Source organism: Aythya marila (assembly GCF_965140915.1).
Source record: "Aythya marila genome assembly, chromosome: 10".
NCBI lineage: Eukaryota > Metazoa > Chordata > Aves > Anseriformes > Anatidae > Aythya > Aythya marila.
In genome coordinates, this window is record NC_139051.1 from 12695696 (window position 1) to 12713575 (window position 17880).

Sequence of the window (17880 nt, forward strand, 5' to 3'; positions counted from 1 at the left end):
ACAAAGGCAGAATTTACAGCACTCAGCAATCTGTCTACAAAATATTTATTGGTAACAGCCACAATATTGAATTTTCCACATATGTAATATTTTGTGACAAAGAATAATTTGACTTCATGTATTTACACTCATCTGCAGATACCACCTAGCAGTAAAATTTACAATACCAGCTCGTAACCAAAGAGACCAGCTTCTTCTCAACAGGAGACTCTTAAAGTGCAAATATAGTCAGAAGCAGCACTGGGAAAGACACACTGCTGCTTCCAAATTTGTTCACTCAAGTGCTTCCATGTCCTCCAGAGCAGTAGCTGGGACATTAACCAAGGATGTGGGAGCCTCAAGAAGTCAGAAAGACCAACAGTCTCCTACAGCCCACGCAGATGAGCTCAGCCAACATCACTCGTTCAGGGGTGGGCTGTTGAGTCTCGCTTCCCCCTCATTTTTATTACATCCCCAAAAACAGAGGGTTCCTCTTAAAGATCTCCAATTTGGGTGGTGGGGCACAGAATGCTGTTTCCTGCTTGGTTTTACAGAAGTGTGGACACCGCTGCATTCAGGAGTGCTGTTGTTAATGAGGTATGTTTCTCATTAGCTGGGTGCCAGGAAGAGCACGGGAAGCACAGTCCTGATACTTTTAGAGAAGCATGTAGAAGCTGGAAGCCAAAACCTTTATTCACCTAGTCTAGGAATGCTCAATACTGAAGTTTCTTGACACTCCTTGGCACATTTCCCTCTTTTAAAGGCAAATGGAAAACACTCACTGCTGTATTGACTAATAAAGATGTCTTTACCTCTGTGTGGGTGGCAGCAGGCCTCAGGAAAGCATTCAGTTTTAACTTTGAACTGAGCATTATAGTATGGTGTTGTGCATAAACCCGTGAATTTATCATCACTCCAGAATACTACTGATATTCTTAATCTGTATGTCCTTCTAGATTGGTCCTTTGGTCCTCTTTTTAAAAGATTTCATGCCGCAATGCACACAAAGTTTACAACACTGCAAGCAGAAGAGAACTGAACGTTTCTTAGACAAGCATTCAAACCACATCAGCAAAGAACATTTTTAGAGTAACAGATTTCCAAATGCTTTCCTGTTAAAAATAACAGGAAAAAAACATCTGGGGGGAGTATCCATTCACTTCTTCAGGCATCAGACTTTAAAACCCTGAAAGACCATTTGCTACTGAAAGTCAAACTGTTAAAATGCACTACAAACCCCAAAGAGCAGTATGTTACAAACCACTGCAAAACACGGCTGCTTACAGAACACTGACAATGGTAAAATAGCACCAAGCAGCCTGAAGTGCAACAACACTGAGCTTAAGAGGTGGCTGTGGAAACCTTGTCAGCCGTGAGGACTGAGATACCCATCTCCCTTCGCCCTGGGCATTTATAAGTGCTGGTGGGACAGTACACGCTGGGAAGAGGGATGCTGGTGTGGCAGCATGAATCTCTCTCATCTGCAACTCTAACAGCCGAATAGCTTGGTGAGATCACAAGCACTGTTCCATTGCTCCCTTCAGTCCTCCACTCCAGGGGAAGGACACTCACATCACAGGTGATGCCATTAGAAATGGCTCTAAATATGTGCAAGAGCATTAGGGTAGGCAAGCCACAGAGCCTTAGCAGAAACCAACCACAGCATCGATTCAAACATCAAGTTTATCAGGCTGCCTCGTGCACAGCAGTCTTTCTGACAACTGTCCCAGGCAGACACTGCAGCTCGGTGTATACTGCTGCTTTAAAGGAACTGGCAGTGGAGAACACTTGTTCCAAATCCCCAGCTCTTAGCACAGCACATTTCCACTTGACAAGGGCTGAAAAACAAAAAAAAAAAAACAAAAAAAAAAAAAGGAAAGAGGGCAAGGAAAAGCAAAACAGAAGCTGTTCTATAAGCCAATTTACTTGCGGAGAGAGATGTTGTGAATTATATACAGGGCCTCACAGCTGAGATGAACATTGGTGTAATACGGAAGACACAGACAGCTGAACTAAGGCAAAATGCTCGAGCACTGTTTTCCTGTACGGACTGAAGCTTGAGAGCACGGAGAACGTGCCCATTACTGTCTGCCACCTTGCCAGCATTTTGCATTTGGGAGCGGGCACGTACGTGTGACAGCGAGGGAAAGAATGGACTTCCCAAGCTGTGACCCAGGATATAAAACCAAGCATGCTGAGAAAGGTAAGAATACAATGAATAATGAATGCCACATTGCTGAGCCTCTCGTGGCCTACCGCTGGATGCATCTAATCAGCAGTATTTGAGGAGAAAGAACCTGGAACCAGGCCTGAAGACTGGCTTGCCAACATTTCTGTACCACTTGCCACTGAGCCCCTCTGGAGCAGGAGAGCACGTCCCTCCCATCTCCCTTGGCGCAGGGCCACAGCAGAGAGAAGCCACCACGACTGTGTTAGATTTCTTTTAAAAGCAACCCCATCTAACAAAGGAGGCAATGCTCTTTTGGGGCTGAAAACCTGCAAACCCTGTTAACAAAATGCATAATGAACTAACTGCATGCTGTTGGCATCAAAGGGATACAGGTCTAAGCCCAGAGTCAGGGCTTAATTTAACGGAGCTTATTTACAAACCAGGAGGGGAAAATTGCATTGGTAGGTAGGTAAGGTAAACAGCCTAGACACCCCACAATACTGGCCCACATCAAGTTCTTTAATATCTAAAAGTAAAAAAATATGGCCCATTCCCACTGCCCTCCCCCCACATTATTTACAAGATCAGCCAAGATGATACATAAGGAAGATACACAGGCAGACTGTGCTTTCAGTCTCAGTTTGGTTTCTCCATCTTCCTGCTGACAGACTCCTTTATTGCTTGGGACACTGACCAGACCTCATCAGTACTGTGTGCGCCCTTCGGGATGCTGGCACAGCAAACAGCAGGGAGGCTTCTTCAAGCTCCGGCAGTGGAAAAAAAACTGCATGGTTTGTTGCACGCTAAATCGCCAAAAAAGGATGATAGGATGTATGATGTAAATTTAGTCACCCACTCTCAGCATGTGTTCAACTGCAAGAGGCTTCAGCATCTGCTATTTGAGTTGAAAATCGTCAGTGTTCACATTTGGCACAGAAGTAACTTTCCATCTGTGGGCTGCAGTGAAACAGAGATCCCAGATGTAAAAAACGTGCACTTAGGGGAAGTAACTGCACAATCCACCTCGGAACATCAATTGCCTTGTGCACTTACAGAAGAACGAACAATTACAGCTTAAAAACTGCCACAAGCATTTTGTAAATACAGTAGTCTCCACTGCTCTCAAAAATAATACTGTGCCAGTTCCAACTTCAGCTGAAGCCTGCTGGGCATGGACTGGAAGGTAAGAAAGCATTGCGTGGTACTTCCGAGCACACTAGGAGGTCAAGTGGAGGAGTCCTTGGAAAGGAATGCAGCCAATAATGTAAGACATACGGAAACATACATAGGAATAGGAGCACAGTCTAGGAGATGTAGGCAATTCCAATACTATCCTTGCAAGAATATGCTGCTGTTAGCAGTATGGAAAGTCATCTGACAGTAGCCGCAGTGTAGGAATTAGTCATCAATGGTTGGCAACCAAAAGGCCTGTAAAAGAGGAAAGAAAGAACATCTTTTACGGAGCATAATACAAATCTCTTACAGAACAAGTCAGGAAATGCTTGTTGCTCCCTTCCATAACTGCTCAGGCAGAAACTAGTGGAGATGCAGTAACACCCTCCCAGGGCTTTAAATCCTTTCTTAGACTGGTTTGGTTTGCCTTGCACATTTTCCAGAGCAAGCCAGTCTTCTACAGGATGAAAATATCAGTGATGTCCAGCAACCTAACACTTATGCTTCTGCTGGCACATTCATTCACTGCCCCATCTTCATGCCCCTGTTTTCTTGCCAGTATCTGGTGTTCTGCCCCATGTACCTACCCACCAGGTAAGGTGCAGCCAAGGCATGACAGAGGCCTGGCTGTCACCAAAAGCCCAAGGTAATGCCCACCGGTGGCACAGAACTTTGAGATTCCTTTCCAAAAGGGTCAGCACATCGTCAAACTAGGAGGAACTTACCATATTTGAACATGCACTAGCAAAAGTCATGAATTTGGGGTTGAACTGCAGACAGGTTATAGGACCTGTGTGTTTCCCATCCAGCACAGCCACTTTCATCCCACTTTCCCCGTTCCATACGTGGATCTTCCCATCCTCTGACCCTACAGACAGGAGTGGAAAAACAAGATGCACAAGATATATTGGAGAGGCCAGCACACATCTGTATTTAAACATAAGGTTTGTATCTTTGCACCATGGAGACCCAACGCAGCGCAAAACTATTCTGGCAAAGACATTAACAGCCACAGTCACTCATTTGAAAACCAGAGCTGACACCAACCACGTAAGGAGGAAAGACCCTTGTCAACTTGCACTGACATAGGAGAGGACAAAATCTGTGTGTAAGAATCACTGTTCATACAAGTTCTCAGTTCAGGCACAGAACTAGGTAAGTGTTTCATTAGGTAGGCACAGAATCAAATCAAAGGCTTTCCATTGAAGCTTTCAGTGCACTATGCCAAATACCAGAAGTTCAATGGAGATGTGGACTCCCAAAATTACAACAATAAGGTAGGTTTTCTCACTTCAAAATGTCGTTTTACAAACACTACTATTTTCAGGATGAATTCTGAAGCTGGGTGCTTAACATTTTTGCAGTTTAGCTTCGTTTCACTCATTTCAAATCATATTCCCAATAAAACGCATGGAATTTTCGTAAGCTTCTCTATTTACACACGTGGCCTTTCAGGTTTGAAAAATTAAGGAGTGCAAGTTACAACTTAACCGTATTTAAAACTTGAACAGAAAAGAATTTTGGAACTTTTTCCACAAAAATTTTCATTTGGAAGGCCACAGTATGAAGGTAAATTTATGCAATAATGTGCCCTCCAGAGACAGACTAAACATCAGGTTGAAGAAGGTAGGAACAATCTCTTCTTCTCCACAGTGAGGAAGTTCTCAGCTAGAACAAAATAAAGTTTTGCCAAGACATATACAGGCTCATGTAAATTTCATTCTCAGAGTAAATGACTAGTGAAACAGAATATTCCTGCCAACCTAAAGGGGGCTTACAGCTACATTGTATTATTTAAATACCTTCTGTTTCCCAACAAAGACAATTGGAGGCCTGAAAAAAAACAGACAATTTAAGAGCACTTACATTTCTTCAAAGAAGTGTCTTACCTATCATGATGAACTGAGAGTCTGGTGTGAATGACGCCTCCAGCGTGACAGCCTTACTATTGTTGTATCCCTGTGGCACAAAACGGGAGAATATATGGTAGAGTGTTCAGTAAGCTCACAACCAAAAGGGCAAACCCCCCTCTATGATACTGCAGAGCTCCACATGCAGGTGGGCTGGAAGGCTGCTGCTTTTTGTCATAACATGCCTAAATTTATTTGCCCTCACTGATGAGAAAGCAGAAACCTGCACAAAGAAGAGGTACAGCAATAGCCTTCAATGGGGAAATAAAGCTTCAAAGAATGACTAACAACCAAAATAAATTAGAAGACCAGCCAGGTGGCAAACAACTGCCTTTTGTACCTGTACAGGAGACTGAGACACAGCCCAGAAGATCTCAAAAAAATCCTACTTATTTATCACTTGTGTTCATCTCATCCCAGACCAGCACCTAATGCCAAATTCCAAGTAGGTAACACATGCAACGTGCTCACCCCAAATGTGTGCAGGACAGCTCCTTTAAAGGCATCAATCAGTCGAATGAAGCCTCCATTAGTTGATATAAGGATGAGTTTGCCATCGTTACTGAACTTCAGGCCTGTCCACTCACACGTTCGGTCGTACTGCATCTTAAACGTAGCAAACGGCCCCTTCAAAGAAAAAAAGGAGGAATATGATGCATTAGTGGAACATTAATCCACTTTTAACCTTAGCTCAGAAAGAAACGATATGAAATGAAAAAAGAAAAGAACAATGACAAAGCCTGAACCCTGTTGGAACAGGTTGGAGTTAGTGGATATGAACTTTAACATTGGGTTCAAAAGTAGATTTCAGGAACTGGTGACGTCTCTGTCTATTAGACATGCACCAACCAAAAACTCTCTAGGTGCCAAGTAGGGACACCGCAGATAGCAAGTTGGAACAAACAAAACGAGTCTCTGAGCACTGAGTTTTTTACTTCTCACAAGCTAAAAAGTGTAGGAAATGAAGTTAGGGTAGCTCACCTTGTCAAAAGAGCGGAGATCATAAAGCTTCACCATTTCTGAATTGACACCAGCTGCAAAAATCAAGCCTTCTGGGTCAAAAGAACACACAGGTTTCCCCTGGAGGTGCATTAAACCCTACAGAACAGAGGAACTCCAAGTTACTTTGCTGAGCTGATATTTGCATTTCTACCAGCACCTTTGGAGAGCCCACTGTGAGCTGGACATGAGCAGGACAGCAGCCTACAGGTGGCACGACTGAATTTCAATTATGAATATTGAGGTTTTATGAAGTTTCAAAGTCAGCTTCTCAAAAGCAACTTGACTATTTCATATCATCACACAGAGCTTCCAGTTTGCTGCAATGACAAAGGTTACCTTGGAACAAATCAAGATCTCATTAGAACTGTCATACTCAAAAAGTATATTGAGAAGGGGGGATGTTGTGGCTGTATCAGCAATCTTATCAGGCAGTTCCACAAAATACCGCTGCTGGAGTCGATAGTGATGTGCTACCAATTATGGTTGTGAAGAAGAAGAAAAAAGGTATTTTGGAAGCAAGTTGAAATAGCTCTGGTAAACACCACTGCTGAACTTTCCATGCCAGCTTAATGAAAAACTCATACTGTCTGGAAGCTATCAGATCTTACCTATTTTTATGGCTTACTTTTAATGAGAATTTTTCCTTCATTGACATTAGCAAAGATCTGAGATATATGATCTATGTATATATGTTATTTATATATACAGCCCTAATGAGAAGGACCTGGGGGTGTCCTTCCAATGAGAAGGACCCTTCCAACCCAAATTATTCTGATTTTTGGTATACTGACTGGCAGGCCTATGTGTTAGCCAAATGTTTTTATGCCACTGTTGATTAAAGTCAACAACACACTTAAGTTTCTGAATTTCTGAAATACCGTTCCTCAGTAGCTTTTACTACTTCTTTTTTCTAATTTAGGTTAGTTTCTCCCTGACATCTCTGAAGGCTGGGCAGTAAGCTAGAAAATGCTCAGGACCCCCAAAATCGGGACATCCTTGAGGTTTCACGATCATGTTTCAAGCCACTGTGGCTGCCATCTGATGGGCAAATGGAATATTACAAGTAACACTTCCTCAACCCGTTTCCCAACCTCTGCTGGATGCAGCTTCTAATTACAAGCCTCGGTTTTACTATTCTTAAAACTTCAAACACTAGTGTAAATCACAGAGCTGCCACCAAATTTACAACCTAGGCATCTGTTGCAACTTCAAGACTGAGATTCATTCCAAAGCAAGCTTATACGTTCACATTAAAGGCACACTCCCACAGATAAGCAAAATTAAAATCTCTAGTTAGAAAACGGTTATTTTTAGGGCCACTAAAACTATTTTGTGAGAAACGTAGCTGTAAATGCAAAAGGAAATAAAGGTTACAACATTTGAAATCTGTAACTAGCCCTCTTATGGGTGGGCTCAGTGAGATGAGCATACAGTGCTATGGTATGACCTATAGGGAACTGACAAAACAGCTCATCACCACTGAAAGGTGGAGATTTTACTGCCAGTCTTATTTTCTTGCCACCTGCTGCCAGCTTGGATTTTTATTTATTTTTTTTTTAATTATGTGCAAGCTCATTTCCACTAAATGATACAGAAACCTACTCTATCAAAATAAATAAAAATACATAGGGTTTTGCCTTGCTTTAATGAAGCTGCCTCTGCTGAGGGACAGGTCTGATGAACAATAAAGGTGATAGGAGGAGTGGGTAGACCATATTGCTGCTATGTTACTTCATATCAGCTGTTTCTTCATCAAACTTAATTGCATCAAGACAATTTAAACAACTGCACTATGAACATTTGAAATGCATCTCCCAATGCCCCTTCTGTTACCTTTCCCAACCCAGGAGAGACACAGCCTGATTAACAAGCTGATAATACCCAAATCTTCTCATTTCATCAGCTGTGTGGGTGCTACTTCTTGCTCTTCCCAGTGCCTCTCCAGCACAGAGACATAGGTGGAAGTGATTGGTGTTACACAATGTGACATATTTAAGGATTTCAGAGGAGTGGTTTTTGTTTTTTTTTTTTGATCTGGACTCCTCCAGCATTCTGGGAAGGTGTTAACAATACATCAGCAGTAGTAGTTTTGTATCCTAACAAGCATGCATCCATTCTGCATCCTTCTAACTGAAAACAGAACACACAAAGTAGGCACATGAATTTGATACTGTACCTGGCAATTTGGAGAGCGGAGATCCCAAAGGCGAATAGTTTTATCAAGGGACCCAGAAATAAAAGTATCGTCCACTGGAGACATTGAAAGGGCGACCACTCTGCAACACAGAAGAACATGCCTCAAAGACAAAGGAAAGGAGTTAATGGAGCAACACTTAACCCACCAGCTGTGTATAAGCCCATAACTGCCAAGAACAGTTCTACAAAGCAAAAACCAGAGTGAACTGAGCGCAACACAATTCAAGCTCATCACAGGCATTATTTCAATTTCTCCTGTACTGTCCCCAAGCCACATCTTACCTTTTGGTATGCCCCGGGAAATACCGAATGTATTTGTTGTCATGCAGCGAGAGGTATCGGATTGTATCTGAAACCATAAACAAACCATAAGCTTTAGTACCCCATGAGCATAACCTTATCCAAAAAAGCTGTCACACAGTAAAGTTGCTCTCCACAGCAACAGCAGTTTTGCCACAGTGAATAAGTCTGGTCATTTGATTTCAAGTCAGACCTCAAGCAAACAAGTTTCCAAGGCAGAAGAGGAAGTCAAGCACCAGGAAGGATACTTCCCACAGCCTGAAGTCGTATTACATCTTAAAGACAAACCTTCATGTGATTGTTACATGTCAATTTCAAAGTTGCTCAAATTAAAAGCACCAATAGGTTTTATTCCCTCATTCTCACAAAATCAGGACATTCTAAGTTGATAACATTTTTATTTGTTGCTTTACAGGATGAATATTGCTGTTTTACCTACATACCTATCCATCAAGTAAGTCTCCAACTGAACAGTAAGCTTAGGAAATATGTGAATTTATCCACAAAGGAGAAAATATAAACTTGAAAACCAGGACAAGATCATTTCAAAAATTAAACGAGAGCAGCACTATTTCCCAACTGATGACTTTATTCTGAATGAAGACTAACATACTAAGAGTAGCCCAGAATTTTGGAAGACATTGTTGAGACTTTAGTCCAAGATTCAAATAAATCCTTCTAAGAGAAAGCAGTTTGATGACATATTAGAGCACAGAAGTGATTTTTTAAAAACTTTTTTACGCAGATGCATTTGAGCAGTGAAACATGAGGAGCGAAAAGCTAAACATCTGACATCTGAAAGCAGCTTTCAGAAGGAAGGACTACCAGCATCAAAATCATTTCTAATGCTAATTAAAGCAAACTAGTATAAGCTACTGCTGGATGGAAAAGATTGGCATGATGCATGTGCTCCATACAGTGCTGAGAGACTCCATGCTGCTGTAACAAGAGGCTCCAAGGAAACTGAAGGAAAAGGACATTTTTACTTTTGACTCAGGAGAACAAGAGTCAACAGGATGCAACACACAAGGAGCACTTTAACACTCGTAAGGGCTACAATGTTCGTTTTTTGTTTTTTTTTTTTTTTTTTGAAAGGATCATTTTGCAAAATGTGGTCTCTGAAGACGTTACCATTTTTGCCTGAAATTTCACATCAAACTGAGATCAGAGTTCCAAAGCATCCTCCAGCATTTGCCAATAAAATTAAGGCTGGCTGATCAAGCAGGAGAGATAATGCAGGTGACACACTGTTCTGAAAGCCTCTGTGTGACCTTGGGTGGCTATCCAAAACACAAATCCCTAAGATCAGCATCACATTCCATCATAAGAACCAACCTGCTTCAAGCATGCTGTTAAAGCACATCTGTACTTCTTCCCGTGAGACCCATCGTTACCTGATTTCCATAGTACCCATGCAGATTTCTTGGCAAAAGAGGAAGCCCTTGGGAACTGCAATCGCGTGATCCATTTTGTTGCCAGCGCTCTGTCCCAGGCAAGGCAGTGGCCTGTACAGTTATCTCCTGTACCGGGTGGTATCATAGACCCTCAAACTGTACAAACTACTACCTCAGCCTGGAATCAGGCAAGCGGAACTTGATTCGAAGGTCTTGAGGAAGTCTTCAGAAATAAATGGATTGGTAGCAACTCCAACATGCAGAAAATGCTTGGGAGCAAGCAGCAGCAGTCCTACATGTTCTTCAGTTTATTTATCCTTCCCAAAACTGCAGGAAGGGCTACCACATATTTACCTCTATTAGAGACTACTGAGCGTCTGGAATCCTACAGAATGCACTTTTGTTTTTATTTCATTTAGATATACTTTCACATTCTACCTTTTTATTTCGTTCCAATTCAGTATTTATTACGTTTTAATTCAGAATCAACACATTCTAAGTTTTGATTCCTCAAAGACTTACCAATGCTTATAAACAAAAACTTCAAATGCAAAATAGCATTAAGAACTGTTGATTCCATTGTTAATCATTAATTAATTGTAAATTAAAATAACAACCAAGTCAGAACTGCTACATAACTAAGTACCATAATAAAAAACAGTAAGCAGGCTGTGAAACAGAACTACTATCCCAGAAATAGAGTTTACAAATACAATGTTAGAAACAATTTATGAAGTGCTGTGCTAAGACACTTGGTCACTGAAGAACAGTTAGATGTCAACAGCAACAGTGAGACGGAATTTGAAGAACTGACTGACCCTAGCTGGTTCCAGCTTCGGGAAGAAGCATTGCCATATGGAAGGATTAACGATCTATTTATACATGTCCTTTTATTTGAAAGTCAAATTAAACTTGAATCCTTACATTAAGGGAGAGTCTGTCACGAGGCTCTATAAAGCCGTTTGATGTCGCTGATTTACAGAACATAGCCATCACAGACAGTGACTGTGGGAAATATGACATGGAAACCAGTGCTTTGTCTATGCCTATTACATAAAAAAGCAGTGAGCTTTGCTCCTGTTCAGTAGCCCCATCTCAGAAGAGCTCTCCTCCAGGCTTGTCCAGTGATTTGCAGTTACCTGATTTTCCTGCCCTCCCTGCTGCAGAAGAACAGAAAAACCATCCCCTTCCTTTGCAGCTGACTTGCCAGTGTACCAGGCAGAGCTATAGCACTAAGCCCACCTTTTGGCCTCATTCTCCTCCTTCAGCGTTTCACAGGAGGAAGAAAGTAAGGCACACAAGCTGACTGACTATACTGGTATCAAACAGCGAAGTGAATTTTGAGTTCTTATTTTTCTCAGCTCCCCAGAGTCAAGAACTGATTTTTACCTCACTAACCATGCCTAAACACTGTGATGCTGCAGCAACATGACTCATGTCGGTATGCTTGAGGGACTTTCACTGAGGCGTGCATTAGAGTTGAACATTAAATCCCATCTCAGACAGCGTGCTCATCACTTAAAAGTTGCTCTAAGTTTTTTTTACAGCTCTTTTGTGCTGTTTATCTAAGCTTGTAATTTCAAGTGTACAGAGATTAAAAATGCTGACCTGCAGTGGATCACTTACCATCTATTTTGTTGGAGCTGTACACGACAGTGTTGGCTGCGTGCGTGTATCTGATGAGGTCCACCCCATACTTCTTACTGTACAACGTTCTCTTTGGTCTGTCAGAAGGAAGCAGAAATAATTGCACTCACTGCAACAAAAAGCTCAAACCGAAACTGCTCACACTGACAATGCCTGTTTTCATTACCGTATTACAGGATTGTTTCAAGAAGTCAGATGTTTCTATACAAAGAAAAGCATTTATATTTCATTTTCAAACAAGCACCTTGGTACTTTCCAAGACCATCCTTAGACTTAAGTTCCCCATGATACCCACAAAATTCACTTAATTTCCTTTAAAAATCCCCCCCTAATGTCTACTATAAAGAGTTGGAACAGCTACCTTAAGAAGCCCTTAATGTCAAGCTGCACTGTACCTTGCCCTTCCAAATCTCTAGTCCATTTGCTGCTTATTTTAGATTCAGAATTTGTCTTTTCATTCTATGCTAGCTCAAAACCTAGAGCAAAGTGTCTCATTCAGAATAGGACTTCTTGGTATTAATACAAACAAGTGCATAGCAGCAATATAAGAAAAGCACTGGTAACAAAGTGGCTCTCAGACTGCTGCAGAATTGTACTCAAATCCTATCTTAATTAAGCACAAAACTCAAGTGTAACATTACATGACAGAATTAGAGACATTCTAGAGAAAAAAAGACATAAAAAACTGTGTTTTTAAAGGTCCAGTATGCAAGTGATGTACTGCAGTAAAAGAAAATTAAACTGCAAAGCAAACATAGAAGCAGCAGTTTAGTAAGTATCTTTCAGAAGTGGCAGCACTGAAATGTGGTGCTGGTTCTCCACTGTGCTCCTTCCTCTTTCTTTCTCAGCTGAGGCAGCACAGTGGTTCCTGAGCTGGGCAGTGAACCATCACAGGTACTGAGCAGCATTAGAAACAGTAACTCCCGGAAGAGATTGTATTTTGAATCCTGAAATTGGTAACTCTCATTATTGCTCAGGCCAATGTTTTACTAATGCAAACAGAAGATGACAGCACGGGAATGGAATTGAGCAACTGGAGCAGTTTAAGCCAATGCTACTGCCAAAGAAGAGTTCAGCAGACTGCCCCCTCAGACAAGGTATTGCTGAAATGCTCAGCCATTCCCTTGTTTCCATCAGCCCCAAAATGACACACCCAGACAAGAGGAGGAGTTAGAGACTTGGCCTATCAGGACTAGAACAGACATCAATTCTTACAGACTGATTCTTAAACAGCAGCAGCCGTGGGGCTTTACTTCAAACGGGCTTGCTGGGGACAGGTTTCCACCTACACCACCTGTACCAAATCCCAACAGATTCTTCCTCAGTTTCTTCCTGTGTATCACTGTTTCAGAAGCATTGCAGATGCAAACGTGGTATAAATTTAGAATTGTACATACATCATGTACTTTAAAATACAAAATTTGAATTTGGACAATGAAATCCTATAATTTTATACCTGACATACTTCCCTACGCTGTTTTTGTAGCTATGTCAGCTATGCTGTTGACCAATTTTGTTAGTTAAAAAACCATACTAAGACTCGTGTCTATTCTGGCTTTCCCTTATCCATGAAAAGTTTAAAGCTTAGAAGCTCTGTTCAGAATAGAAACGCAGATTATCGCAAGACCTGCTACAAACAACAAGAACTACCAGCAGCAGCACAGCACCTGGGGAGCACCTGAAGGAGAGCAGCGACAGGAGCTGGCAGGAGGTAAGGCACAGGCGTGCTCTGGCAGAGAACAGAGCACGCGCAGAGCAGCGTTGATTCACTGGAGTGCAGCTCTTGAGACAAACTTTGGGATTCTGTGTCAGTACCCAGAGTGCCATGTACAAGGTCTTTGGGATACACAGCAGTCTAACCAGAAGAAAAAAACCTAGGGGAGTGCCATGCGAAGCAAGCACTAAAAACACCTTGGTAGCTCCTGTTTTATAGGAGGCCGAGCTCTGCTCCCAGGTGGGGACACTCTGCACCTGCAATTTGCTGTTGGTGACAGCTCCAAGTAGTTGAATTAGCAAGTTTCTCTCTCCACGCTATTTAAAATACTGTAGTAAAGAATACACACACACACACAAGTGTGCTCTGAATGTGAGAAATGCCACAGTTCTACGTAGCTCCTTTTTTCTCCTTATTTTTAAACTGAGAGGAAGAATCCTTTAAAAGCCTGAGAGTACAACATGTTAAGTCCAAGACTCAAAGTCAAGCAAAGAATATACACAGAGATAAAGACTAACAGATAGAAAAAAGCCCCAGCTTGCCAAAAAAAGAAAAAAAAAAAAGAAGGAAAGTACTTCTGTGTTTTAGGAAAGGTGAAGTTTTCATGGAAAATGATACAAGCAAAAACACATCACTCCATACAACAGACTGTTTCCAAATTACTTTTTAAAAGTAAAACCAAGAAAACTAAATTCATAGTTTTTTTTAAAAAATCACAATCACTGACCATAACCCAAGTTTAAGGTCAATCTATCCAGCCCACTTAAAGACCAAGCAACATCCCCAAAGTGAAGTACTTGAGGAGATTACAGACAAATTTGCTATAAAGAATAGATGAAGCAGGCAGGGTTTGTAGTATCATCCATACCTGGTTTTTTATCACTACTACAGCTACTGCTTGTGAAACCATCACCCAAAAGCAGGCTCCCTGAACACCCAGTGAACACCACAGCCACGTAGGAACAGCTCCAGCACCTCTCGATTTGTACACAATACCAGAATACAAACTAAACCTTAGCTGAACCACCGTTACATCATTCCGGGTTACAGACTCACAGCCACAAGCCTCCTGTTTGAGTCTCAAGGACCACTGCACGTCCCCACACCATTTCATTCTGAAACTTCCCAGCGTTCATTCTTAAGCCCTCACAGATGCAGCCAAGCCTCTTGGTTATGCTTTTAAGGCAGCCTGTTACAGCAGTATTTCTTGATGCAGAGTAGGTTAAAAAAGAGCCACCGTTTAGTTGTTTACACTTTGAAATCCAAGTGGAATCTCATGTCCAGAATTATCAGATGTTCGTGAGGAAGCAGCACAGTTTTCAAGCTTGTCTATGCTCTGACTAGATGTGACAAGAGAATCTGTCTTTCAAGGAGATCATCTCATCCTGTCAGCTCTTTGCTACACATCACCGTTCAAACTGTCCCAACGCATTCAGAAACTGAAGTTCATTTCTGTGGGCTTGCTTATGCTGACAACACGATTCTCATATTGGTATGACGTATGCCTGAACGGCAAAACAAAGCAAGCCAGGTGAGCGCATACCTATACCATAACTAAACACAGCTGCATTTTTTATTCAACCAACAGAACTCTTCATAACAATTTGGGAGGAGTTGTCACTTTTACACGGGAAAAAGTTTTAACTCTCAGACCATTTGCTTAAGCAGGGTACGGCGTACCCAAACCCAACAAACAGGAAGCTTGAGTTCCATGGCCTTGAAATGCTCGCTTAAGATAAAGAAAAAAGAAAGCTGCAGGCCTGAAACCACCAACTGCTCACAACAACAATCATTCACAGCCTCAGCTTTTCACTGGGAAAGTGTGCCCTGCATCCCTAGGTACCTCTCAAAATACTTCAATGTTGAAGTCAATTGACAGTACGGGAGCAATTTTCAAATTAATTTTACAACCTCTAGAGAAACACAACCTGAAACCTGAGTTACCTTGATGGAACACGTCTGCCCTGTCCCCCTGCAGCAGGAAGCCATTGATCTTCTACATTTAATTAAAGCAAACCCTCTCACTGTAAAGCATGTACCATTACTAGATGGACATGAAAGCACCAAATGCCTCCCAACCCATCAAACTATTCTTTACAGGTTTGAAAGGGGAAAAGCAATCGATAGTATCTACATTAGCATCACTCAAACCTTCTACTGTTGTATATAATTAGGATCTAGAATGCAACCCACGGCAGAAACCATCCGTACAACATCACCTACTCTTACAAAAATGAAGTCATTTCAAGTAGAAGTTCACTGTATCAGACCGGGAACAGCAACAAGTTTCAACTGAAGAGCAAGCAAACTAAACAGAAGCATAAAACAACTGTCAAAACAGTCTATAAAATTGAGAATATGCAGGATGTAATATTTAACCACATTAAGCCTTGGTCTGCTTGAAAAAGCAGGAGGGTTGGGAGTACCTGGCTAACTAGAAAATACACGTTACACTGACACATCTACCACCTGCTACTCCCAGACACTTCTTTTTCACTCTGTCCTTTTCACTCTCTCTCCTACAGTACACACATTTGTTTTCCTTTCACTTTCTGCATGGATGTGATGCTGCCTAGTCTGATTTTACCCTCACCCACTCACCCACCCACAAAGAAGTCACCAGTAAAATTAAGTCTCTAAACCAAGCAGCACATGTAAACAAAATGTAAAAGAATTTAAAGAAGCCAAGTGTGTACTTGTACCAGTGAGAAAATGCAATCTCTAGTCTTAGCTTTTCCTTGCATCACCCCCAACTTTTCATTGCTATTGCATGGTACATCAAAAAAAGAGCTCGGGATCTAGGTTCCCTTTAGCTTCTGATCCTCCGTTCCAGGACCAGCACCATTCTCTGCCACAGCTTTTACTGAAAACCATCATTAAAACCATGCCCATTTCTTTCTCTCTCTCTTTTTTTTTTTTTTTTTTTTTTTTTAGAACTTTGAATTATCCAAACATTGAGTTTTTAATGGAATAATAACATCATTTGGATCCATTTGCTCCAACGCTTACAGAATGCAAATGTCTTTTGCTTACTTTCCAAGACATAAACTACTAATGCATACTACTGTTTGTCTCGCTTGCATGCTTTTATCTTCTGAACAGCAGCACCATATCTCAATGGCTGTGCAAATTTCTGGAGTTTTACCTATAAATCAGGACAACCATCTCATGAAAGAAAGAAAACTGGGTAATTCTGTTCAAGGAGAAACAAACGCATCTTAGTCCATCAGCATAAAGTCGTATCAGTAAGTAAATAACTTGCTTGATTAAACTGACATTGAATAGTGTTTGGGGACGTACATTTCAAGTGTGCTTTACAGATAAAAATACAACTACCAGAAGACATTCGGAGCACAGAAAACCACCTTTATGCACAACAGTCCCAGGTGCTACTTGGGAGCTAGGCTTTACTGAAAATACCACCAAGCTTTTGTAAAGTATGGTGAACACACATCGCACCTTCTTAACCTTTAAGTTTGCTTACCCAACAGCTGAATGAAGCTGATCATCACAGTGATTGCTACTATTTTAATGAGCAAGACATACGGCTGGAGAAGCCCGAGAATTCAGTTTGCGTCCTTGCAACAACCTGTAGGCCTGGAAATGTGACTGGATTCAAACCCCCTCAACTTCAGTGCTATTTAGTGAACTCTCTATCACACCTGGGAAATTACCAGCCCCAACCTAGCAGGGATAAGGCGCAGAGACACCAACCAGACTGCTGCGCTCCCATCTCCTCACCCCACTTCACCCCTTCACCCAATGTCCCCCATCGCATATCACCACCCTGCTGCTTCCCAGCCTCAACTAAAACCACCAGAGGAAGCAGCGGGGAGCAGCAGCAGCCCGTGAACAGCCCCGGACCCCCGGCGGGGCCGGGCCCCGTCACTCACTTTCCCTCCTGGCAGTCGTAGAGCACGATGGAGTCGTCGTCGCTGCTGGAGATGACGGTCTCGCCGTTGGGGCTGAAGTCGAAGCAGTTGATCTTGTCGGAATTCTCGCGGAACACCTTGGCCACGCGGAAGCTCCGCAGCACGTTGTCCGTCAGCTTCATCGCGCTGAGGGCGGCGGCGCTCAGGGGAGCCGGGCGGGGCCGGGCCGGGCCGGGCCAGGCCGGGCCGGGCCCGGCGGTGTTACGGTGAGGAGAGACGGGCCGGTTCGAGCTTTACCGGGCCGAGCCGGGCCAGGCAGAGCCCTGAGGTTGTGTTATGCTGTGCTGTGCTGGGCTGGGCCGGGCCGGGCCGGGCCGGGCCGCTTCAGGCGGCGGCGAGGCGGCTCCCCCTCATTGTGTCCGCCATCTTGCTGCAACGCCTGAGGGAGGGGCGGCGCGCGGGGCACCCTGGGGGAGAACGGCGGGGCGCGCGCACAGCCCGCTGGGAATGAGAAGGGCACCGG

The 17880-nt window shown here is 42.7% G+C and overlaps 1 protein-coding gene across 1 annotated transcript; it reads right to left on the reverse strand.

Annotated features, from left to right (window-relative positions):
• Positions 1-31: 31 nt before the first annotated feature.
• Positions 32-17788, reverse strand: WDR82 (WD repeat domain 82). Its single transcript, XM_082768304.1, has 9 exons — positions 17379-17788; positions 11751-11848; positions 8713-8779; positions 8411-8510; positions 6214-6330; positions 5704-5859; positions 5212-5281; positions 4048-4190; positions 32-3577 (listed from the first exon to the last, which is right to left on the reverse strand). Exons 1-9 carry the CDS (start codon positions 17537-17539, stop codon positions 3548-3550), a joined length of 942 nt encoding a protein of 313 aa, XP_082624430.1. The 5' UTR covers positions 17540-17788; the 3' UTR covers positions 32-3547.
• Positions 17789-17880: the final 92 nt, after the last annotated feature.